Source organism: Mauremys mutica, chromosome 13 (assembly GCF_020497125.1).
Source record: "Mauremys mutica isolate MM-2020 ecotype Southern chromosome 13, ASM2049712v1, whole genome shotgun sequence".
In the NCBI taxonomy this organism is placed as follows: Eukaryota; Metazoa; Chordata; order Testudines; family Geoemydidae; genus Mauremys; species Mauremys mutica.
Genome location: NC_059084.1, coordinates 12,062,758 through 12,083,602, shown reverse-complemented (window position 1 = coordinate 12,083,602; position 20,845 = coordinate 12,062,758). Strand labels below are relative to the sequence as shown.

At 38.6% G+C, this 20,845-nt stretch overlaps 1 protein-coding gene across 4 annotated transcripts in view; it reads right to left on the bottom strand.

Annotated features, from left to right (window-relative positions):
• Positions 1–20,845, bottom strand: part of BMP7 (bone morphogenetic protein 7) — an 81,079-nt gene that overhangs the window by 37,359 nt on the left and 22,875 nt on the right. For 3 of the 4 annotated variants that reach the window (XM_044985214.1, XM_044985212.1, XM_044985216.1), the window contains 2 exons: positions 19,146–19,316; positions 14,397–14,858 (listed from right to left, as the gene is read on the bottom strand). In XM_044985214.1, coding sequence (XP_044841149.1) covers positions 14,397–14,829 — 433 coding nt within the window. In that variant the 5' untranslated portion in view covers positions 14,830–14,858; positions 19,146–19,316. Of the gene's footprint in view, positions 1–14,396; positions 14,859–19,137; positions 19,317–20,845 lie in introns of all 4 variants that reach the window. The other variant, XM_044985213.1, reaches the window with a different exon arrangement.

Below are 20,845 nucleotides of genomic sequence, written 5' to 3'. Positions count from 1 at the left end.
TGGGCCGGTTTGTTTACCTGCCCCGTCTGCAGGTCCGGCCGATCGCGGCTCCCACTGGCCGCGGTTCATTGCTCTGGGCTAATGGGGGCTGATGAAAGTGGCGTAGGCCGAGGGATATACTGGCCGTCGCTTCCAGCAGCTCCCATTAGCCTGCAGCGGCGAACCGCAGCCAGTGGGAGCCGCAATTGGCCGGACCCGTGGACAGGGCAGGTAAACAAACCGGGCCGGCATGCCAGGGGCTTTCCCTACACAAGCGGTGACCCCAGTTTAAGAAACACAGTTATATATGAAGCAACTCTGCTTCTGAGTGTATGCTAATTCATTAAATTGTTCCCCCTTTAACAAACCAAGGAGACAATAGGAATTATGAAAATATGGCACTGAAATTTCTGGAAGGTTTATGAAATCCTGAAATCAAGTCCCATGAAAATGAAGGTTACTAACTGGAATTCTTCAAGATGAGCTTCTGCACATTCACACTTGTGGCGTCAAGATGCCTGTGCCACAAGCTTCCAAAATTTTCAAGAGGGCAAGTGTCCTTTTCAACCACTCACCTTCAGCAGCTGGAAGGAACTGAGGGATAGCTGGGACCACTCCCCTTGCTATACTATTAGAAACACAAGCATTGCAATGCGATCACAGTTCTCTGCAATGTGTTGATTGCCTGTCTGATGGAATGTCATTAAGTTGTGTTGCAGTGTAGTAATAGCTAAGTTGGGACAAAGTCCAAAAGTTGCAAATTTATTTGATGGTTAGATATTGTTCAAGCTAAATAGCCTGACCTAGCAGTCTTTGTGAAGGTGCTGCTCAAGCTTACTGCTGTGTTTACAGTATACAAAGGAGAATGACATGTTTGAATGTACCATTTGCCACTTAAGGAAAGTGGTCATTCTCCACTAGAGCGTATATCCTGTTGTTAAGCTTCTAGCCACTAAAGTTTGCAACTATTAGATATTTTGCTACTGACAAATACTAAAACAAGTTATCTTGTCATAAACTCATGGTGACTTGGGATCACTACACTTGAAAGAACATTATGCCTTGGGGCCATCTCTCCCTTCTGTATTTTACTATTGGACCAACCGGAGAGAACATTGTTTTCAGACCTATGATTTTTTAATTTCTTTTCCATTCTTCTTGCTGAGCATGAAGAAATTTTTTAAAACTTTACTCACAAGGTAGTGGTTTTCAAGTTCATATACCTCTAATTATCTTTCCACTAGAACTAGATTATTTTTTTAAAACACCCTTCTGTTCCTGATTACTATGTGTATATTATTATATAGCATAAAGTTACCTAGTACAGCAAGCAAAAACATTTGCAAAACTGGTATAGAAAGGAGGACTGGATTCTGGACTGGTACAGCTGGTTTAAGGTATTTTAGAAGTAAATGAAATCAAATGAGAATTTATAATCCTTCCTGAGGTCTGGATTCCATCAGACTAAACTCATTAGGCATTAAGGTGCAGGTGCAGCTAAATAAAGGATTGTTCTGCTTTCTTTAATACCATAGATTCACATCATGAGTTCAAAATAAAAGTCTTTTAAAAGCACACATATATATTTTGTATATCTATTGGCAAGCCTTAAAAGAGAATTGATGGAACCTTCATATACCTCATTTCTGTCAATGGAATTTACCCATTTCTGCACTGATATTGACTAAGTACTGAATTGGAGAATAGTGTGGAAATAGACTTCTCTATGTTTAAATGTTTAATTTCATTTTCATATATGTTTTCCTTTCATCTTCCGAACAACTGCCAGATAAATAACACAGATCTAATTCCTCCTTAAATGTTTTATTGTCATTGCAATTAGAGTATACCCAACATTTACCAAATCTTGGGCCCAAGCCCACAGACCATCTGGGAGGAGCACAGAGGGCATCCAAGCACTGAGGATTTGCAGGATTGGGACCTTTGGATGGTTTATGGTTATACAAAAAAAAAAAAATCCAAGAATCAGTTTTCCAGGTTTTAAATCATACAGCCAGCTGGACTTCCTAGCTTGGATCCCAAATTCCTGTATTGTTGAGAATGTAGTGCCCATGACATTACAAAATAAGCAGGAGAGATCAGATATGTGACTGATGCGAATCTCAGCCCTTGATTGTAATCAATAGAATTTACAGCTTGGAATGTATACATTCTGAGTTATGCTGTGATACAGTAATAGATTAGACCTTTTTAGCCTCTCTGTGCAGCAACAAATATCTGCACCTTTCTAGGTCAAGCAGTCTCTGGAAGATTACAGATCCTTGCTGTGCCAGGGGGATTGCAAACTATTCAGGGGAAAGGTATAGCTACCCTGGAGGTGAAAGCTCAATAAGAGTAAAGATCTTCTTTTGGACCCATACTGTGGAGTTCTTCTGCATATTTCTGTGAGATTTCTTTGCTGGGATCAAATGTAGAATACTGGATATTGTGATGCATTATGCACAAAAGATCTTAAAAATGCTGTTTTGAGAGCAGAATTTCATCTTAGTTATTCCAGCCAGAGGGGTCAGCCTCTTTCACTACTGCAAGTAATGCTCAGTGACCCATTTCACATTTTAATTTGAGACCCCACTCTTCTTGTGTGCCACCAAGCCAATTCAGATCAACTGGGCTGCTCCTGCTCACAGCTTTCTGGATCTGAAAGTATGGGAGCTGAAGGCAGTCTTTGGCTCAGAGTCAGCAGACCTTCACTGTTTAGTCTAAGACCCATGTATTCTTTCAGACTTCTGCTTGAGATGGTATCTGGGCATATTCATACAGCTTATTCCTTTGTGGGAGGGGAGACTAAAATAAAGATTATTTTCATTGACAAAGAGAAATGAATTATGTGCTATTTTAATAATTTAGTATATGTGCTCAGGAATTTTGAGATGGGTGAATTAAGAATACAAAAATATGCATAAGTCTACTGGGGCATTGTGTATGGAATGATGGTGGTTTCCCACGCTGGGGGTTTTATTGCAGAAATACTTTCACGCCATGTGTAGTTTAGAGTTCAGATTTTGTTGGCCTACCGTCCATTACTAAGGTCATCTGGGAATAGGGAGAGACATATTTGCTAGCAGTTTAACAAAATATAGGAGACAGAGGCTCTCACTAACATTAAACCAAAGTGGTCTCCTGGAGTCAATCCTTAACAAATAGCAATTTTTTTCAGATACATTTTTTTGATTGCAGTACTTTTGTATTAGATTAGCCGTTTAGTACTCTAGTTTCCTGAAGTCAATTTTATATGAATGAATGAAATGAATGCAACATAATTCACACTCTATTGTGTTGCATTATTTGAAACATTGCACAAATGAGGCCATGGGATTTATGCACAAGGGGAGTTAAGGGTCCCTCATAGGACCAGAATACAATGCATTCTCCTCCAGTTTGGTCTATTGCCAACATGTCACGTTCAAGTGCAGTACTACTTTGCCGTAGGACTTTAACTGCCAATTATCACTACAGAAAGGAAAAAAAAATCACAAAAACTTTGGACACGCTGACTTAAATAATGCTGTCATGTATACCACATCATTTATAGTGAAATGGATTTATCAGCAAAACAAAGGCTACTGATACCTAGAAGATATTTGGGCCTGCTGGAGTATTTTTGATTCTGGATTCTTTAATACATGCCTGATTCTTCATTCCTTGGGTTGGCCTTAATGTGGCACAATCATTGACTGGTTTCTGTGGGTCATGTAGTCTAAAATTCCTGCAGTTTTTATTATAATGCATGCCAATGAGTTGAAAGAGTTATTGTAGTCAGTTACCAAAATCCCCTTCACTTAAATGGGAACAGGATCTGACGGTATGTGTGATTAGCATCCCTGTCTCAGTGCTGGGCAGACTGCTCACCATGTAGGATAAGAGATTTCACTTGGGCCTGAGTATGGAAAAATCTTGATCTTCTAGTGATCCTGGCCTAGAATTAAATGGCTGTTTAGTCAAAAGATTCTCTTTCCACTGTCAAGGATGGTGAGATCAATAGTGATTATTTTCAGCTATTCCTTACTGAAGCTTAGTACAAGTATATTTGTGTCATTAGGGGGTCTAGTGGTAAAGCAGTTAAAATACAAGTGGGCACGTTTATTGTTTCCTCTAGAAGGAAACAACCAACCACCAGCAGCCCTGGATTTTCCCGGTTTCAAATAAACATTTATTGCTTCATGTAGCTAACAGACTGTGAGGCTAAAGTTACATTTTTTCTTAAAACAACAACAAAACCCCTCCCTTCTCTTAACAATTGCTGAATTTTTAAGTCTCTGTTCAGAAAGGGGAACTTAAACCCAGCAGAATGTTTATAGCACCACACAAGGTTCAGGAAAAGTGATGGACAGTATTCTTTATTAATCTCTAGAGAGTCCCCATAGGGTTAGAATTATTGCATAGTAATAAATAAATAAATAAAAGTAGCAAGACTGAAATGTTCAGAGCCTTTTTAATGGTACCAGCAATTAGTTTTAAACTTCTTGAAAACTGTTTTTTTGGTTTGTTTGTTTGTTTGTTAGCTTCCTGCATGCCAGCATAATGGGTACCGGTGATTAATTCTTGCTAGTTATGAATATTTGCCATTTGGGATTTTATAGATAATAGACATATGCTAAGAAAAAAATCACATATTAAAATAATCATTCAAATCCTAATAAGTTGTAAGAAACAGAATTCATTATTTATAACTTTTAGCTCTTGTATAGTGCTATTAAAATGATAGACCAGATCTTGCATCTCTACTTGGAAGCAAAGCTCCCATTGTCAATTGGAGTTTCAGGCATGAATTAGGCCCCACGTAAAATAAATTTACCTCTTAACTTAAATTACTACTCACAAATATTGATGCTGTGTTTTTTTACAAGTATTTTTGGTACTTCTTCCAGGTTCTTTATTTATTTACTTCACTGCCATTGAGCTGTAGAGACCACAAATTGGTAAAATGTTAGGATGTGTGCAATCCCACTGACTCCAACAAGATGCAATAACTGGAGGCAGAATTTAGCCCAATAGCTGCATTCATGGAGTTAAATCATGCCCTCATTTACAACCCCATCAAACTTGATGAAGATGCTGTGCCAGATCCTCAGCTGTTGTCAATTGTTTTGACTCCATTGCCTTCAATGGAGCTGTTCCAGTTTAACTGAGGATCTTGGCCTGATTACATTGACAGGGTTGCATGGAGGTGTAATTCAGAGCGGAATCTGATTCACTGTTAAGACCAAGGCTAAAGAAAGGAAACTTTTTTCCTACTTGAAAGCAATCATGCATGGACAGACAACTTTTTTTAAAAAACAACCCCTGGAATGATAATTGGCTTGGTCTATGTGAAGTTGTTACCTCATTAAGAACATAGTAAAATGAGGGTCATGCTAATTTAAAAAACAGAGGATGGCAGTGTATGGTTTTTAAGAGCTTCCCATGAAGATATAAGTAAAAGGATTTTCTCTGTTACAAAGCCTGCATAGTTTCCCAGGCCAGGTGGACCTGATACTGGCTGCATGCTGAAATATCTCATCCCCACCCTTCAGGCACTTTAACTGTAAGCCTTTCCAGACACACTGACTAAACACTTTCAAGATGAACCTAGAAGGGTGGTAGTGGTTGTTATTTTAGCCATAAGCTAAGTATGAGCTTGTTGATCTAATTGCAAAATGAGCTTTTACAAACTTTGAGGAATATTTGCATCATCTTTAAAAGGGCAGAATCAGTAAAACTCAAAATCTGAACATTGAAAATTCACAGTTCTTCTATTTTCAAAACAAGGCAGAATTTTTACTCAGCATAAAATTTAATTCAATGTGACGACAAAAGAATCTAACTTGGAAGCAGTTCCAGGAAGATAAAGATGGTAAAGAATAACATGTGACCTCAGAGATGCAACAGAAACTTAATACTCTATGGATAGAATTTTTCAAACAGTTTGGAAATAGTTGAAGGTAATTTATGAGAAGACTTGAGTGACAAAGCACATTACTTGAAGTGCCTTTCCTTCACTAGGGACTTTCTAAATTCTTTCTCTTTCATTTCTTTATTCTCAGGAGACTTTTAAATCCACTGAACCAAAACAACACTTTGTTTGTTGGTATAGTGAAACACTGGCACAGATGGTAGAACACTGCACCTGTTCCAATAAAATGGGAAATTTGTGAGATACAAAATCATAGCACTCATTAACAGAAGTGTACTGAAACATGGACAGTTTGTACTTTTTGAATACCTTCCTGGAAAGAAAAAAAACACATCTGTTTTTATCATGTTAAATTTAAAATAAAATAGATGCATTTAATCAAAATTTTAGTTCTTTTTTGTGTAAGAGACAACACATGTTGTTAAAGTAAATATGAGTACCTCTGACTTAATTTTTTTTTAAAAAGAAAGTAATTTGGTTTATGTAATGCTATATTTTAAACAAAAACCCTTTCTTGGTATTTTTAATCAAACTGACAATATAAATATACAGCCAGAGTCTGTCATCCTTATTCATGCTGAGTAGTACCTCACTGGCTAGTCTCAGAGAAATGAATGGGGCTACTCAAGGAGTAAGGTATTATTATTGCAAGTATAGGTGACAGAATCTGTATCATAATGATCAGATAACAAAAATGTCAGTTTTAAACTGCCAATAAATAAATAAAAGCATGCTGGGAATAATTGCATCCACAAAATCACTCTTGATAGCTATCAGCGAAATTCACTATGTAAAGATTGTCTTTGGCGCACAAGTAACATGCTGTATAACATTTGACAGACAGAAAAACTGGATCCTAAATTAGAAGAAACATTAACTGATAGCTAAACAAAATATAAATCACTTCAAACATTTCTCCCGATGATCAGTTGCTATTGTGGAACAACCCATACATCTCTCTCTCTCACACACACACACACTCTCTCTCTCTCTCTCTCTCCCCAAAATGTCATGAAAATTCCTAAGTATCATTTAATTTTGGCAGCTCTGCACTGTAAAGCCATTTATATAAAACTGTGGTTGGCAGCTCTCACTCTTCCATGGGAACAAATTAACATTGGCATTCCAAACACAGGAAAGTAAGGAAATTAGAAACACAGTTTATATTTGGCCAGCACTTTGAAATACTGTACCATGCTACTGATGTCAATTAATGAAAAGCAGAATTTTGTGGAGAGGGTCTGGTTTTGAGACATATTAACACACGTTAAATATGTTTGCACAGGAACTAGATTGTAAGCATCTTGGTTCCAAAACAATAAAGCAATTACACTAAAACTTGTAGTCTCAGAGTTGCCATTAATTCAATCCACTCAATCTGGATCTCTAACAGATTCTCATTGCACTCAACATGTAGCTGACACAAATGTTTAAAAGAATGAGAATGTTACTCGGGGGCCTAATTCTGTATTCTTCCTCACAGGCATTCTTGTAGAAGTCAACAGACCTGATTCTGATCTCAGTGCAAATCTGGAGTAACTCTACTTAAATTAATGGAGTTTCACTGATTTTTACACCAATGTAAATCAGATCAGCATCACAACCTGAATACGGTCCTGAAGCTCTATTCAGGGAAGTATGGGCTTCAAAAATAAGCACTTGAATTTTCATAAATATGTCAAGATACATATTTTTTGTGAAAGATATTGACAAAATCATAAAGTCTCTTGTTTTTACATTTATACAAAAAAATATCTAGGTGGCAGATAAAATGATGGCATAACTCTATTGACATCAATGGAGTTATGCCAACAGAGAATTTGGCTCTACAATCTTTACACCATATTGTTTATTTGTGCTGAGGTTCAGATATTTTGATACCAGTAATCTTTCATCACTGAGGGTTCTCCATATGAAACATGTCTTGTATTAAAATATATCACATTTTTGTCAAACAAAATATTTGTTAAATTCTGCTTGTTACAAAGACAGGAATTCAATGGTAGTTCAACAACCTGGATTAAAATAATCATGATAAGCAGTGACTAATAGGATCTGGTTCATGTTTTGATTATTTGCAGTAAGGGAAACCTTTTCTCTAAACAACTAATTTCTAAGATTAGGAAAGAAAACTATCTGAAGCCTCAAAATGAAATACTGCGTACTGATTATTTCTGTTTAGGGATACTTGACCAGATTCAGAATTCAGTTATCCTGGTGTAAATCTGGAGTGATTTTAATGTAGTTACTTTAGATTTACATTGGTGTAAATGAGTGTAAGGGGGCAGATCCAATGGAGCTATGCCAATTTACATGGCTGAAGATCTAACCAAAAATCTGCTCCTAGGCCCCAATCATATAAACATTTATGCTTGTCCTTAACTTTATCCATCTGAGTTGTCCTATTGAGTAGTCCCTCTGACTTCAGATGTTTACAAGATCAGAACCTTAGTTCTGAAACTAACTTTTAAACATACAGGCCACTAATTTATTTTAAAAGGTGATTTTTTTTACAATTAATAACTTAAATGTGTTTTTAGCTAACTGAATATTTTGACTCTGGCTTGGAAGAAGTTGACTGTATTTGGAAGAGAATTAAAAATACTATGTCCTCCTAGTGCTGTATATCATCAGGTAACCTCTCTATCTGGCCACTATTAATATTTCCTTAACTTATTCAGTCGCTCAGATGACTTCATCCATCATCTCAATGTTTCTCTGGTATTCATCGACTTAGAATAACTTAGATATGTAAAACTAAATGTGTTACATTTTAACCACATATTAGCAGTTTCTACATAAATATTAGCATTTCTTCACTTGGTCCAAGGACAGAAACCATATTAGCACTACCAACATATTTGATTTAACTTAACTAAAAACAGAGGCTCTTGCAATTTAATATATTGATTTTACCAGTGGGACTTAAATCTTTTATAATAAGTGTACACAGCTGCACCACTCACCCTCTGCCACTTTTAAACCTAATCCCCACATTCCTCCTGACAATAACATGACAGGATCCACACATCCTTGTATTAGCCTTAACCCCGGTGACACTGCCAGAATGTATTAAACTAAAGCATAGCAATGTCCTATTTAAAAGAAGCCTGTCGACAGCCCTGACTAGGCTTTAATAGTTAATCTTTTTTTTTAATTAATGTTTCCAACCCCTTGTGCAACCTTCCCCACCCACAAAAGTGTTCCAAACTGTACACAAGCTTATTTACAAAAGAAAACTTAAAGATTGATTTTCATGATGTATGCTAACAGGCTATTAAACTTAGTCTGAAGAAAGCATGGTAGAGACAATTCTCACACAAGCAAAAGGGAGGGTGTTAAGGGAGGGGTAGCATATCCTAAAACAATGGTTAATAATACAGTATTTACCACTTCTATAAAGCAAGGCACTGCAGTCCTTACTTGATTGGGGGGGGGGACAAAAAAAAACCCTCTTACTGTGGGATCGCAAGATCTGGTCCTAAGAGCTTGTTTTCTTCAAATTACCTTACCCTACATTGTGGCTGTTTTAAACTACAGGTCCTGTTAAGGGCTTCAGCTTCCAGGGATAATATGCATGGGAGCAATGAAGAGAGTATGCTGCTGTGGCCAAAGTTACATCCTTTCACAAGGAGCAGACAGAATGGACCAGCCCTCCAGTCCTATCCAGGCCTGCTTGCCAATGTAGCCATTGGAAGAGCAAGGATTGGGATTGTGACTGTGTCCTACACAGAAGTACAAGGGAATGAGAAGCCTTCATGTTCCCTTTCCAACCCCATTCACAGGGTCAGCTACAGTCTGTACCCTAAATAATGAGTCAGTCTGCACAACTCCTGTGTGAGGCAGGTAACTAACTCCTAGTCTCATTTCCCATTTTACAGATAAGGAAGCTAGCATGAAATTCAGTAGGATTGGTCTGTACATTCCAAGAATACTGGATAGCTCCTTGCTACACAGACACAATATTTCATTATTTTTGTTTGAGGTCATTTGCTACAAACCTTTCCTCATAAGGTAATTCCACACCACCTAAGCATTGGTGGATCCATACTGTCTGAAACTATCACAGGGCATATCTGTTCAGGTTTGAGAACTGGAACAGGACTAGAGGGCAGCGGTGGAGGGGAGGGGAGAATCTGATGGTTTGGCCTAATATATGGACCAAATCATCTGATCATGAGCAGACATTCAGGACCAAGATTTAATCTGCTTTGTTTCAAGTGGGAGATACGTGAAGATCAAAAGTTCAAATCCAGGTCAAATATCCTTGAAAATCTTTGATTTATATAAGCAGGAAAATGAGGTTTAAAAGAAGTGATTATGAAAGGGTTACTAAAAACACAGCTGTACACGTACTCTTATATCTAAGACTCTCTAAAGCAAAACCGTGTGACATCTATATTAACCTTTGGCTGTACACCAGTGAAGGCCTGTAGTGAGCTGGAATGCAAGGCAGCCCCTTCCAAATTTTAACACAAGCCAGGTTACAGCTGCAAATGCCTGCAGCCCGTGCTCACTTTATAAAGTATTCCCCAGAGGAAATTTTTTAACTGTTATAGAATCTTTTTCTAATACCCTACAGTGTTAAAGCCTGTTATTAAAGGGCAAAGAGATGGTTCTCTATGCCAAACACTTGTCAACAAAAAGGATAGCCAGATGGTATGAAATAAAATGAAACTTAGGGGCTCTTCAGCTTCTTGATTTACATTAACAAAAGCCACTTTCACACACTTTTTCCAAGAATGACTAATTTTCTGTTTTTTTAAATCTCATTTTTTCAAGGATTAAAAAATTTTGTCCATTTTATAATCAGCTGTGAGACAAATTAACTGATTGCACATCACTCATGCTGGGTCTTTAAAAAAAAAATTCAAGGAAGAATTATTTACCAAGTCAAGACTATTAACATAAAGACAATCCAATTATTTTTTAGAAAAAAAGCTCTTCTGCAGCCTAGGAGAGGTTTTCTCATTAGTTGCTGTTTATGAATTTTAAAATTAAGGTTGTGCAAGAGAACACTTTTTCTTTGAAATGAAATTCAGAGGAATACAATTTATAGTAATACCCTTATAAGCCTGGTCATTATTTATTTGAATTAGGTATTCAGACCTATGTGGCCTAATTCTACTTTTGTTTACATCCAAGCCTATTCCTGACACAACCCCATTCCTCATCCATCTCAGTACTAGTGTAATTGAGAACAGAAACTGGCCCATGAGTTAACTGGATCTAGTGCTATATCTAGTTAATTAGCAAGCTATTATAATAATGCTACTTGTTCGATATAAACCTAGTTTGTTTCAAGCTACCCTTGAAATAAAGCACCTGTATTCTGATTCCTAACTACTAAGGTCAAATGTAAACTCTTTGAGCAAATTCAGCCCTGATCTAACTCCACAGAAGTCAATGAATGTATCTCCTCTTTCATATCTTGTAATTTATTATCATATGTTAAGCTTTTAAGCTGGATGGATGGAGAAACATTCAAAGAGAGAAAGTATATTAGTAGACTAACCTTCGGAAGTCACACAGATCTGCAATAACATAGCTTGTTTACTGAAGCTTAGATTTAGTAATGACTTCTCTACTTACTCTCACTTCCCTCATTACTAAGATGCACATTTTATTATGCTATGACACTTCCTCATTGTGCTGGCTTTAGAATGTAATAAAAACCTACCTGTGAAATACAATGCCCACAGAGTATCTCTTACAAAACTAGGACACAGTTTAATACAGACTGCATTTAGCAATTCAGCTCTGATTTAAATGGAATCATTGTAGAAAGCTTTAAAAAAAACAGTCTACAATAGATCTAATTTTCATGGTATGTCATAGAAAACTGTTCATACTAAAGCAGGTGTTGTGTTAGACTATAAATGTGAGTTAGGAGCTAGTCTGATTCATTAAGAAGTCCATAAACAAGCCAGGCTTTGTCCGATACAGATGAAAGAACGATGACTATAATGGGATGAAAGGTGTGCACAGTGATGAAGAAAGCTATTGCAGATCTATGTCCTTTTTAAACTTGTCCTGGCATGCACTGTTGACAGGGGAACAAAACAGTACAGATAAACCTCCCAAAAGTGCCTTGTTGGTAATAATTTCACCTGTCTATATAAAACCACTGACTATTGCCTACCTTCTGATTAATGACTGGCCATCCTGACAGCAGTTAAATAAAACTATAATGGATCATTTTGCTTGAAGAATATTTTTATGCTCTCTAAACTAATTACAAAAGCCAAGAGTTGTGCTGGAGTGCATAATAATCTTAATGTTACATTGTAACTTCTGTTTACATATATGCAATCACTCTGTGTTCTGTGATACTCTTATAGAGCAGGAGCTCTCCAAAAATTGTTCTATATTGTATAATATGTTGACTAATTTCACTATAATCACACTTTGGGCTAAAATGTTTGTGTGCAATATAATTTACTTTAGGGCCTGAACCTTAATATGTTTTATACAAAACTGCCCTGGACTTCAAAGATGACCTTTCCTTACATAAGGAGTATGAGACTGGGTTCCTAGAGCTATACTTATGAAAGCTACATTGGAACTAACTTTGCTTTTTATAAAGGATATAATTATTCCCCTGGAGATAAACATTTCTTTATCTGGAGCTGACTCATTAATTATTTATCCCTTTCACAAAATCCTCTTACAATATAAAAAGAAAAGTGTGAATTTTAGTTTCATTATTTCAACATCTTTTGTTTTCGGTTAGAGCTTATTGAGTGTCCCTGCATTCTCAGCGTTAGGCTGTACTTTATACTTAAAACTAAGGTACCAGCAAGCACAGAGTTAACATGATCTCTTATCTTTAAAGTCTAATGTTTGACCACCAACAATAATTTTGGATGTTCAAATATTTGATTTTAAAATGTATTATTGATGATTGGTTTAAATATCTAAAAGAGATTAGACAAGCATTATAATTCTAAATGGAACCTATTATCACTTTCAGAAAAGTGTAGACCCTGGCCAAATGTAGCTCATAAAGCCCTCCTATGAGGCTCATGGTATTTAATATGAATGAGTGACTCATGGAAACTGGAAGTCCAGCATACAATACTCCATCTCCAGGTATCACCAAGATTGCAATGGAATGGTAACTGTATATAATCATAACTATTCAGCTATGTGGCATAGACCTTATACTGCTACTAGTGATTCTCCATTAGGGCAAGTGCCAGAAGAAGGATTATGGTTCAATTTCTGTTGCCACCAGGAAGTTCTAGGTGGCCATGGTGTGAAACATAGTGACAACTGTTAAGTCCTTGACAATGATGGATTTTTTTACAGTATTAAAGATAAGGGTGCTTGCAATCTGTACCAGTTTATTATTTTTATGCATCAGGTATCCCTCTTGCATCTCATTAAGGCAAAGTTTGAGTTGATCCTGTTTGGAAACTACTGTTCAGATTTGGTCTTGAAATTGTAGGCACCCAATCTGTACATTCGGTGGTTTCAGAGCCACACGTGATGAGTGCTAAAATTGGTTACGGCAAACTCCGACCTATAATTATATATTTAAAATAGAATGCTGGCCATGACAGCCTTTTACTCAAATCCAGACCAGTTAGTCCAAAAGGCCATGCAATCTAAAGCAGACAAACAGAACTCAGCTTGGACCATGGCATCCAATTAGAGGCCTAGTGAGCTGCATTCAAAGGTGACAATTTTCACGTCATTTGCATAAACCCATCCACAGACATGGGCTTGTGAAAGAAGACGAATTAGCTGCCTAAAACTGGGGTCAGTAAAAAGAGCTGCAGGAGTAAATAAGGATTTACCACCGAATCCCTCTCAGCCCATGAAGAAAACAGACTCTGAGCAGCCCTTTCCGTTTAGTTAATGCTGTCTTCCCCGCTCCACTGGACTCCATGCATTTACAGCCGCTCTAGTGCCATTGTGATCATTTACATGACTCCAAGCCTAGGGCTTTGAACTACGCGGCAGCTCATGGCCTTGTGCTGGTTTCACATCTTCCTTGGAGGTTCAATATGCAGGCAAGAGCCGCTCGTGATTCTTGGAAAGACCCGCGCCGGAGAACCCCACCTCGGGGACAGGGAAAATACCCAGTGGCAGGGGTAGGAGGAGGAAGAATTCGGCATGTGGGGTGAGAGCTGATTCAGCACAATACATGAGCTTGTAAAAATCCTAATGATGTGAAATAGGGACTGAGCCCTGCCCAGCTGAATTTCAATATTCCTGCTATTTACATATCACATAAAAAAGTAGTTTTTCCTCGGGCTACTTATTTCCCCTGCCCTGCCATCGGGGCCACCTGCCACCAAGGCCACCTGTGCCCACCATTAGAGACACTTGGCCCTATCAGAGACACTTGTGCCATCAGATTCTTGTCCTCCCTTTGCCCACAAGAGAGATCTGCCCCATCTCGCCCCCAGGCACTCATCCCAATCTCAGGCACTCCTTCCCCTGCAAAGAAAAAATCTCATCCCAGAGGTCCCCGGGACTGGGGTTAGAGACTCACCCAGATTCACGAAGCTCATAACCATGTCTGCCTCAGTGAGGAAGTTGCTGTCCTGTAGGCTGGCCAGGGGTGGCCCCTGGGTGCTGAAGATGGGCTTGTAAGGGTAGGAGAATCCCTCTCCCTCCTCCCCTGCTGCTCCTGCCGCCTCCTCCTCCACCGACATGGCATTGTAGAGATCCAGCATGAACATGGGGGCAGAGTTCTGCTTGCCGTGCAGATGGGGCCGGGGCCGGTGGGGCAAACCCAGGATGGAGAGGATCTCCCGCTGAATCTCCCGGCGCTCCTGGCTCCGCAGCCTCCTGTGGATGAAACTGGAGTGCACCTCATTGTCCAAGGTGAAATCAGCCAGGATGCAGCGCAGCCACAAGAAGGGAGCAGCAGCCCACAGGACCAGCAGCCAGGAGGCAGGCTGCCTGAGCCACACCACATGCATCTCTCTCCTCTCCTCCTTCACGCAGCTCCCTGTGGAGGGGAGATAAAGAGATCCAGTGGGCTGGGGAGCAGGAATAAATACTTTACCATTAAAGACAGCTGGTGCCTGCCCCTCAAAGTTCTGATCACTTGGGTAGAGAGGGGAGATCCAGCTTCAGTGCACTCATGATAAAAGTCTGGCTCTGGGGGAGGTTGTGTAGTTTGTAAAATCCATATGATAGGAAAGAGATAAATGGAGAAGATAATCCTGAGTGTTACTTTCCACCCTCTTCCTTTGGGGTCTGATCTCTTTCTCTCTTTCTCTTCACTTCTCACAAGCTAAGTCTAAGTACGTTTGAAATGCTTCTTTGCAGACAGCACTGGCAGCGGGAGGTTGTATCTTGTGGGAGGAGCAGGCAGCAAAACTCAACTCTCTCTCTCTCTCTCTCTCTCTCTCTCTCTCTTCCCCTCTCCCTCCCTCTCTCTCCAAACTGCTTAGAAAAGAAAATCCATGTTAGTGCCTAGAGCAGAAACATCTGATCAGGTTGCTTTTCAGGATGTTTATGGAAGCTGCTGGATTGGAAGAAAGGGTGAGCCATTTCTAAGTAGTTAAATGAATGTAAACTTGATTAAAGAGAAAGCACCCAAGGCGGAAGGGGTGGTTTATGTACAGGGAGGGGGGGGGGGCAATCCTTTGAGAGAATTTGTATATATATAACACTGGCCAGAAGGGGGGAAACAATAAATGCATACATTTAAAATTTAATGATATAAATATAATAGGCAGAGAGACCAGGGTCACTTTTTCCACAGGCAGGTGGGGAGCAGGGGGAGTTAGTAAGGAAGTGTCAAGGAAGACTGGGGGACTATGGGATGATAGAGAAACTTTAAAATACTAACAATTAATAACATTTAAATGATTTTGAACCATCAGCCTCTGCACATTGCTAGTTTGTCACTATATTATCTTACTACTCTCCCGTCACCTCTTCCCATTCTATTGTCTGTGACACTCATTTGTTGAATCTTGGCTTGAATTGGATTATCAAGTGTTAAAAGCAGGGAGTCGCCACTGTCTTTTACTACCTGTCTGTACAACCTCTAGCACAGGGGTCGGCAACCTTTCAGAAGTGCTGTGCCGAGTCTTCATTTATTCACTCTAATTTAAGGTTTCGCGTGCCAGTAATACATTTTAATGTTTTTAGAAGGTCTCTTTCTAGAAGTCTATAATCTATAACTAAACTATTGTTGTGTGTAAAGTAAATAAGGTTTTTAAAATATTTAAGAAGCTTCATTTAAAAGTAAATTCAAATGCAGAGCCCCCCGGACCAGTGGCCAGGACCTGGGCAGTGTGAGTGCCACTGAAAATCAGCTCGCGTGCCGCCTTTGGCACGTGTGCCATAGGTTGCCTACCCCTGCGAGTCTAGCACATTGGGGCCCATGATTGGGCCCATTGGGATCTACTGTGATATAAAAAAAATTAATAAGAGTTAGTCACCAACTTTAACTACTGCTTCTCAACAGTTACTTGAAAAGAGAGGAGTGAAAATAATTCACAGTATATGCTGACTTTCAAATTCAGTCTTGGGAAGGAAGGGAGAATGAAGAAAGTGGGTCAGTCGCACTAATTTTGACAGCATATGCTTTTGATGTTTCCTGATGATTCTACCATACTCAAAAGTCTCAATACTTGATCCTGAACACCTTCTTCACCTACAAACACTTATATAGCTCTGTGTATTTAAAGCATCATATAAGCAGTAACTAGCTATTTATCAGAAGAGGCCTATGAAAACGGGATAGCCTGAATAGAAGAGGAAACTTAAGGCATATAATTGAAGTAAATTACCCTAAGGCCACCTAGTGAGTAAGTGATAGAGCCAGAATTAAGATTCCTAACTCCCAGCCCTGTGCTCATTCCTCTGGACCATATTCCTTCTCAAAGCTCCTAAATCAATGAGAGTTTTGGGTCCCCAATGGAGGCAACAAGAATGAGCTTTCAAAATCTTTTATACTACCTGAGAAGCACTACCAACCAGCTGTCAAGCAGTGGGAAGGAGTGGGTAATTTACATAAAGCTTGTCTCTTGCTTCTGATCTTCCAGAGCCCTTCACTTTGGCTTAGCTCTGTGATTTCAACTGCCTGCAATACTACACACAACCTTATTTTGTGTAACAACTTTTATACAAATCTTGGGCTTGATCCCAAGAAGTGCTGAGTACCTACAACACTTCTGAGAATCAGGCCCTTTCTGTGTAAAAATGCTTGCCAAGTGTATAACTTAAATAGATTTGACAAAATGTTGTGGGTTTTTTTCATTTTGTTTCCTTTGTGCATTTGACAGCACCATGTCACTTCCACTGTTTCTCTTATATAGCCAGTTCGTTCCCAGCTTGTTTGTGAGTGGATCTTTCATTCAGCAACAGGGGGAAGAAAAACATCTTAAAAATAGGAAAACATGGTAGTCAAACCATCAAAATTGTCAAAGGAGACTCAAGAATGGGTAGTATCTGAAACTACTTGTAGCTCACTTTTTGAAACTGACTAGTTTTCAAGTTGACAGTGTCCCTTTAACTTTTCCTTCTGGGGGAAGGAAAGAAAAGTAGTTGTATATTGGGAGTTGGAAGGTGTTTTGCCAGGAAACTGGTTGCTGAGACTTAGTTTATCATTTTTATGGGAGATGAATTTTAAGACTTGGTGAGCTTTTAGGGTTGCCTAAGAGGTCATTTATTTCTCTTTGTTTTCCCTATATATTCAGCTGTTTCGGTTGCCTATTTTTGACTCTAAGCAAGTGTATCAGTTTAATATTGGATATGTCCTTTCTTGAGGGGTGGGGAACATTGGGGGTATATGCTACACTTGCATGGGAACAACTCAGATGATTTAATGAGTTCATTAATTAAATTATATAATTATATTGCTTTCTTCTATGATCCTATTCTTCATTTCCTGTCTAAATTGCAAAGCAAGGTACATGGTGTAGCAGAGATTAAGAATAAAGTAGAGAGATCACGTTGTGGACAAGCAATTGGGCTTTTATGAAAGGGGATTATTGTAAGAATCAGTGAACCAAACTCTTTCTTTGAAGCCGCTGTGGGTAATGCCTCCACACTCTACCCTCTCCCCCACACACCTTCCCAAAATGTCTGGTTTGTGGTTGTAAACTAATAAATACAATACAATACAATAGATGCATGACAGATATATATATAATAGTCCACATGCCACTGCTTCTTTACCTCTAACACATTATGCTAGAGGGATTCTTTATGAGTGTGGGTTAAGAAAGGGAATCTATTAGAGAATTCTTCTCACATCACATGCCTAATCCCTCATGGACATCAGTGGGGTTATGGGTTGTAAACAAGAGCAGAATTTGTCCCAGTATGTTCAATAAAGGATAATTCTGTATAGACTGAAATGGGCTCAAACTTCAATATTAGGATTCAGTTTTGGGTTTCAAACACTCACCAATCTATATAGATTATAGTCTGTACCATCCTTATTATGGATTCCATCTTTTTTTCCCCATCATACATTGCATACTGTTTAAACTCATTTCATCTGCTCCCTGCAAACTACCTCCCAAGCTCTGCAGGCATATTGCTGGAAATATTGGCAGCCCATATCATCATCATCCTCTTTCTCCTCCTTCTTCCCAGGTCAATTAAGAAACCAGTTTTTCCTCTTACAGCTCTCTTCTCCCTTTCTCCTCCTCCTCCTCCTCCTCCTTGTTAGAGAGGGAGAGCTGAATGCTCATGATGAAGCAATACCTGCATGTTGGCAGTTGTTTCAGATCATTTCTTTAGATAAAAAAATTCCAACCGATTGCCTCTTTCTTGAGGGTTACATATGTTACCAGATTAGCTACTTTTTGGTCTCATCATGAATTGAATGTTTTTATCTGTTTTGTGTATTAGCTACTGCTCTTTTTGTTTGTGCAGGCAACTGCACACTCTTGATGGGTGGAAGAGACAACTTTAGAAATAAAGGGCCCTACTTTAAAAAAAATTAAGCACCCAAAATGCACGTGCAATTGTATGTGCCTAGTTTGCATGCACTGTTGCCATGATCATAAATGCAAATGAGGCAAATGCCTGCAAATGGTTCATTCTGGTCATTTTTGTGTAAAGTTCCCCTAAATAACTGTACACTCAGATTAGGCAAACATTTTCACACCTAACTTGTTTAAATATCAGGCCCAAAATGTATTATTTTCCTTCCTCCTATTTTTCTAAATCAAGTTCAAGGTCCACATCCTTACAGCTAGATGCCCTCCTCCTAACCATTTCTATTTCCTACTCATTTCCCCATTCTGAAAGCTTTGTACCTTCCCACCTCTTATTCCTGGAACAAATTCCTCTTCCTAAACACTGAGCATCTTTTCTTTCTTCCTCCAAATGCTTCTACTAAAATAAATGTCTTTTGGGAATCTTGGCTCACAGTATCATCAGGATCCTCTGTACATCCTCTGCCTTTCCTGGTCCCTCCATACATGTGATTCAGATTCTAACAATAAAAAAAAAGTATTGTTTTTATAAGATTACATAAACAGCTTGAATATTGCATTACGCCCACATTGGATTATACTTATCAAAGTTTCTATTCATTCCCCTTAACACCATTATCGCAAATGTATTCCTCAACATGAAAGTAATCACATTATGGATAAGCCACGCGTTAGCACTGTCCCAAGAATTTGAACTAATCTGGTTCTGGACTGTGCTAATCACGTTATACTAATTAAGCCATAGCTCTTGTTGCCCTGAGCTCTACTCACCAGAGGAGATACAGTGGTCGAAGCGGTGCACACAGGTTTGAAGGGCATTGTTACTCCTGTTTGAAAACCTTTTAATAATTTTTTAAAAGAAATAATTTTGGAACAGTAGGGACCTTTGAATCCTAAAAATCAAATGGTATCATGGGACTGAATCCTGAGAAGTGCCGAGTGCTTGAATTAGGCAACTAAATTTTAGCCCTAAATTTATAAAGTTGGTCTAGATCTCCATAGACTTCCCTGGAGTTACTGTTGATTTACACCAGACACTAGATGTAGACCATTTTAGGATCAAGCCCACATAGTAAAATATATATTGTGGTTCTTATAAGCTAACCTCAATAATATATTTTTAAACAGAATTTACCATACAACCACTTTGAGGTCCAGATTTTCCAAAGAAGCGACTAAAATTTATTCTCTAATTTTGTACTCTCCAATTATTTTGTGAACACTGTTTTGGAGGTAATTTTTTGGCATAATGCAGGAAATTGTCCTTATGGGCAAAAATGTGCTCTGTGCATCTAAAACCTTAGGTTCACACTTGTGGAAAAAAAATATGTGGGCAACAGTGTTATATGCCGTATTGTAGGTGCAGTCTTTTAGTCTGTGTTGTGCTCCCTTTGACAATTTGACTCTGAAAGTCTCTTGCTTTATCATGCATTTTTATAGTAAACTGCAATCATTTCATCCTAACTCTTCATCATCAGGCTGTCAAGATTCCTGTTTGATTGTTAATTACTCTTTTTAGTTATATTGAAGTCATTTTATATTTTTTGAAAAAATTCTTTTTAGTCATTTACACTTTGTAATTACTGCAAATGTAGTAATTATCATATTTTTACAGTCAGTTATGTGAAGGTTTCCTTTGAAATCTGACCTTTGTTCTCAGGAGTTTACAGCAATGACTGGCTTTAACATGCAACATACAATGGGCCAAATATTGAATGCCTTCGCTTTTGCTCTTTAGGCTGGTGCAAAACAATACCTCAGAAGAACCAATATTTTGTGCCTTTATTCTGACTGGTGCTTGCATAACCCCTGCACAGCTGCTGCACAAACTACTTGTGCCACAAGCATTAGTAACCTGAGCGGGGAGGTTGCATGGAAAATTGGGGTATGTAAGCAAAACCATATGGATCATGCCCCCGAACTGTACAACCCTCTGTTACTAGAGCTAGGGAACTATGGAGGTTGTGGACTTTGGGGTTTGTGGGGAGGCAAGATTAGGTGCAACAGTAGTACTCCAAAGTTTCTCTTC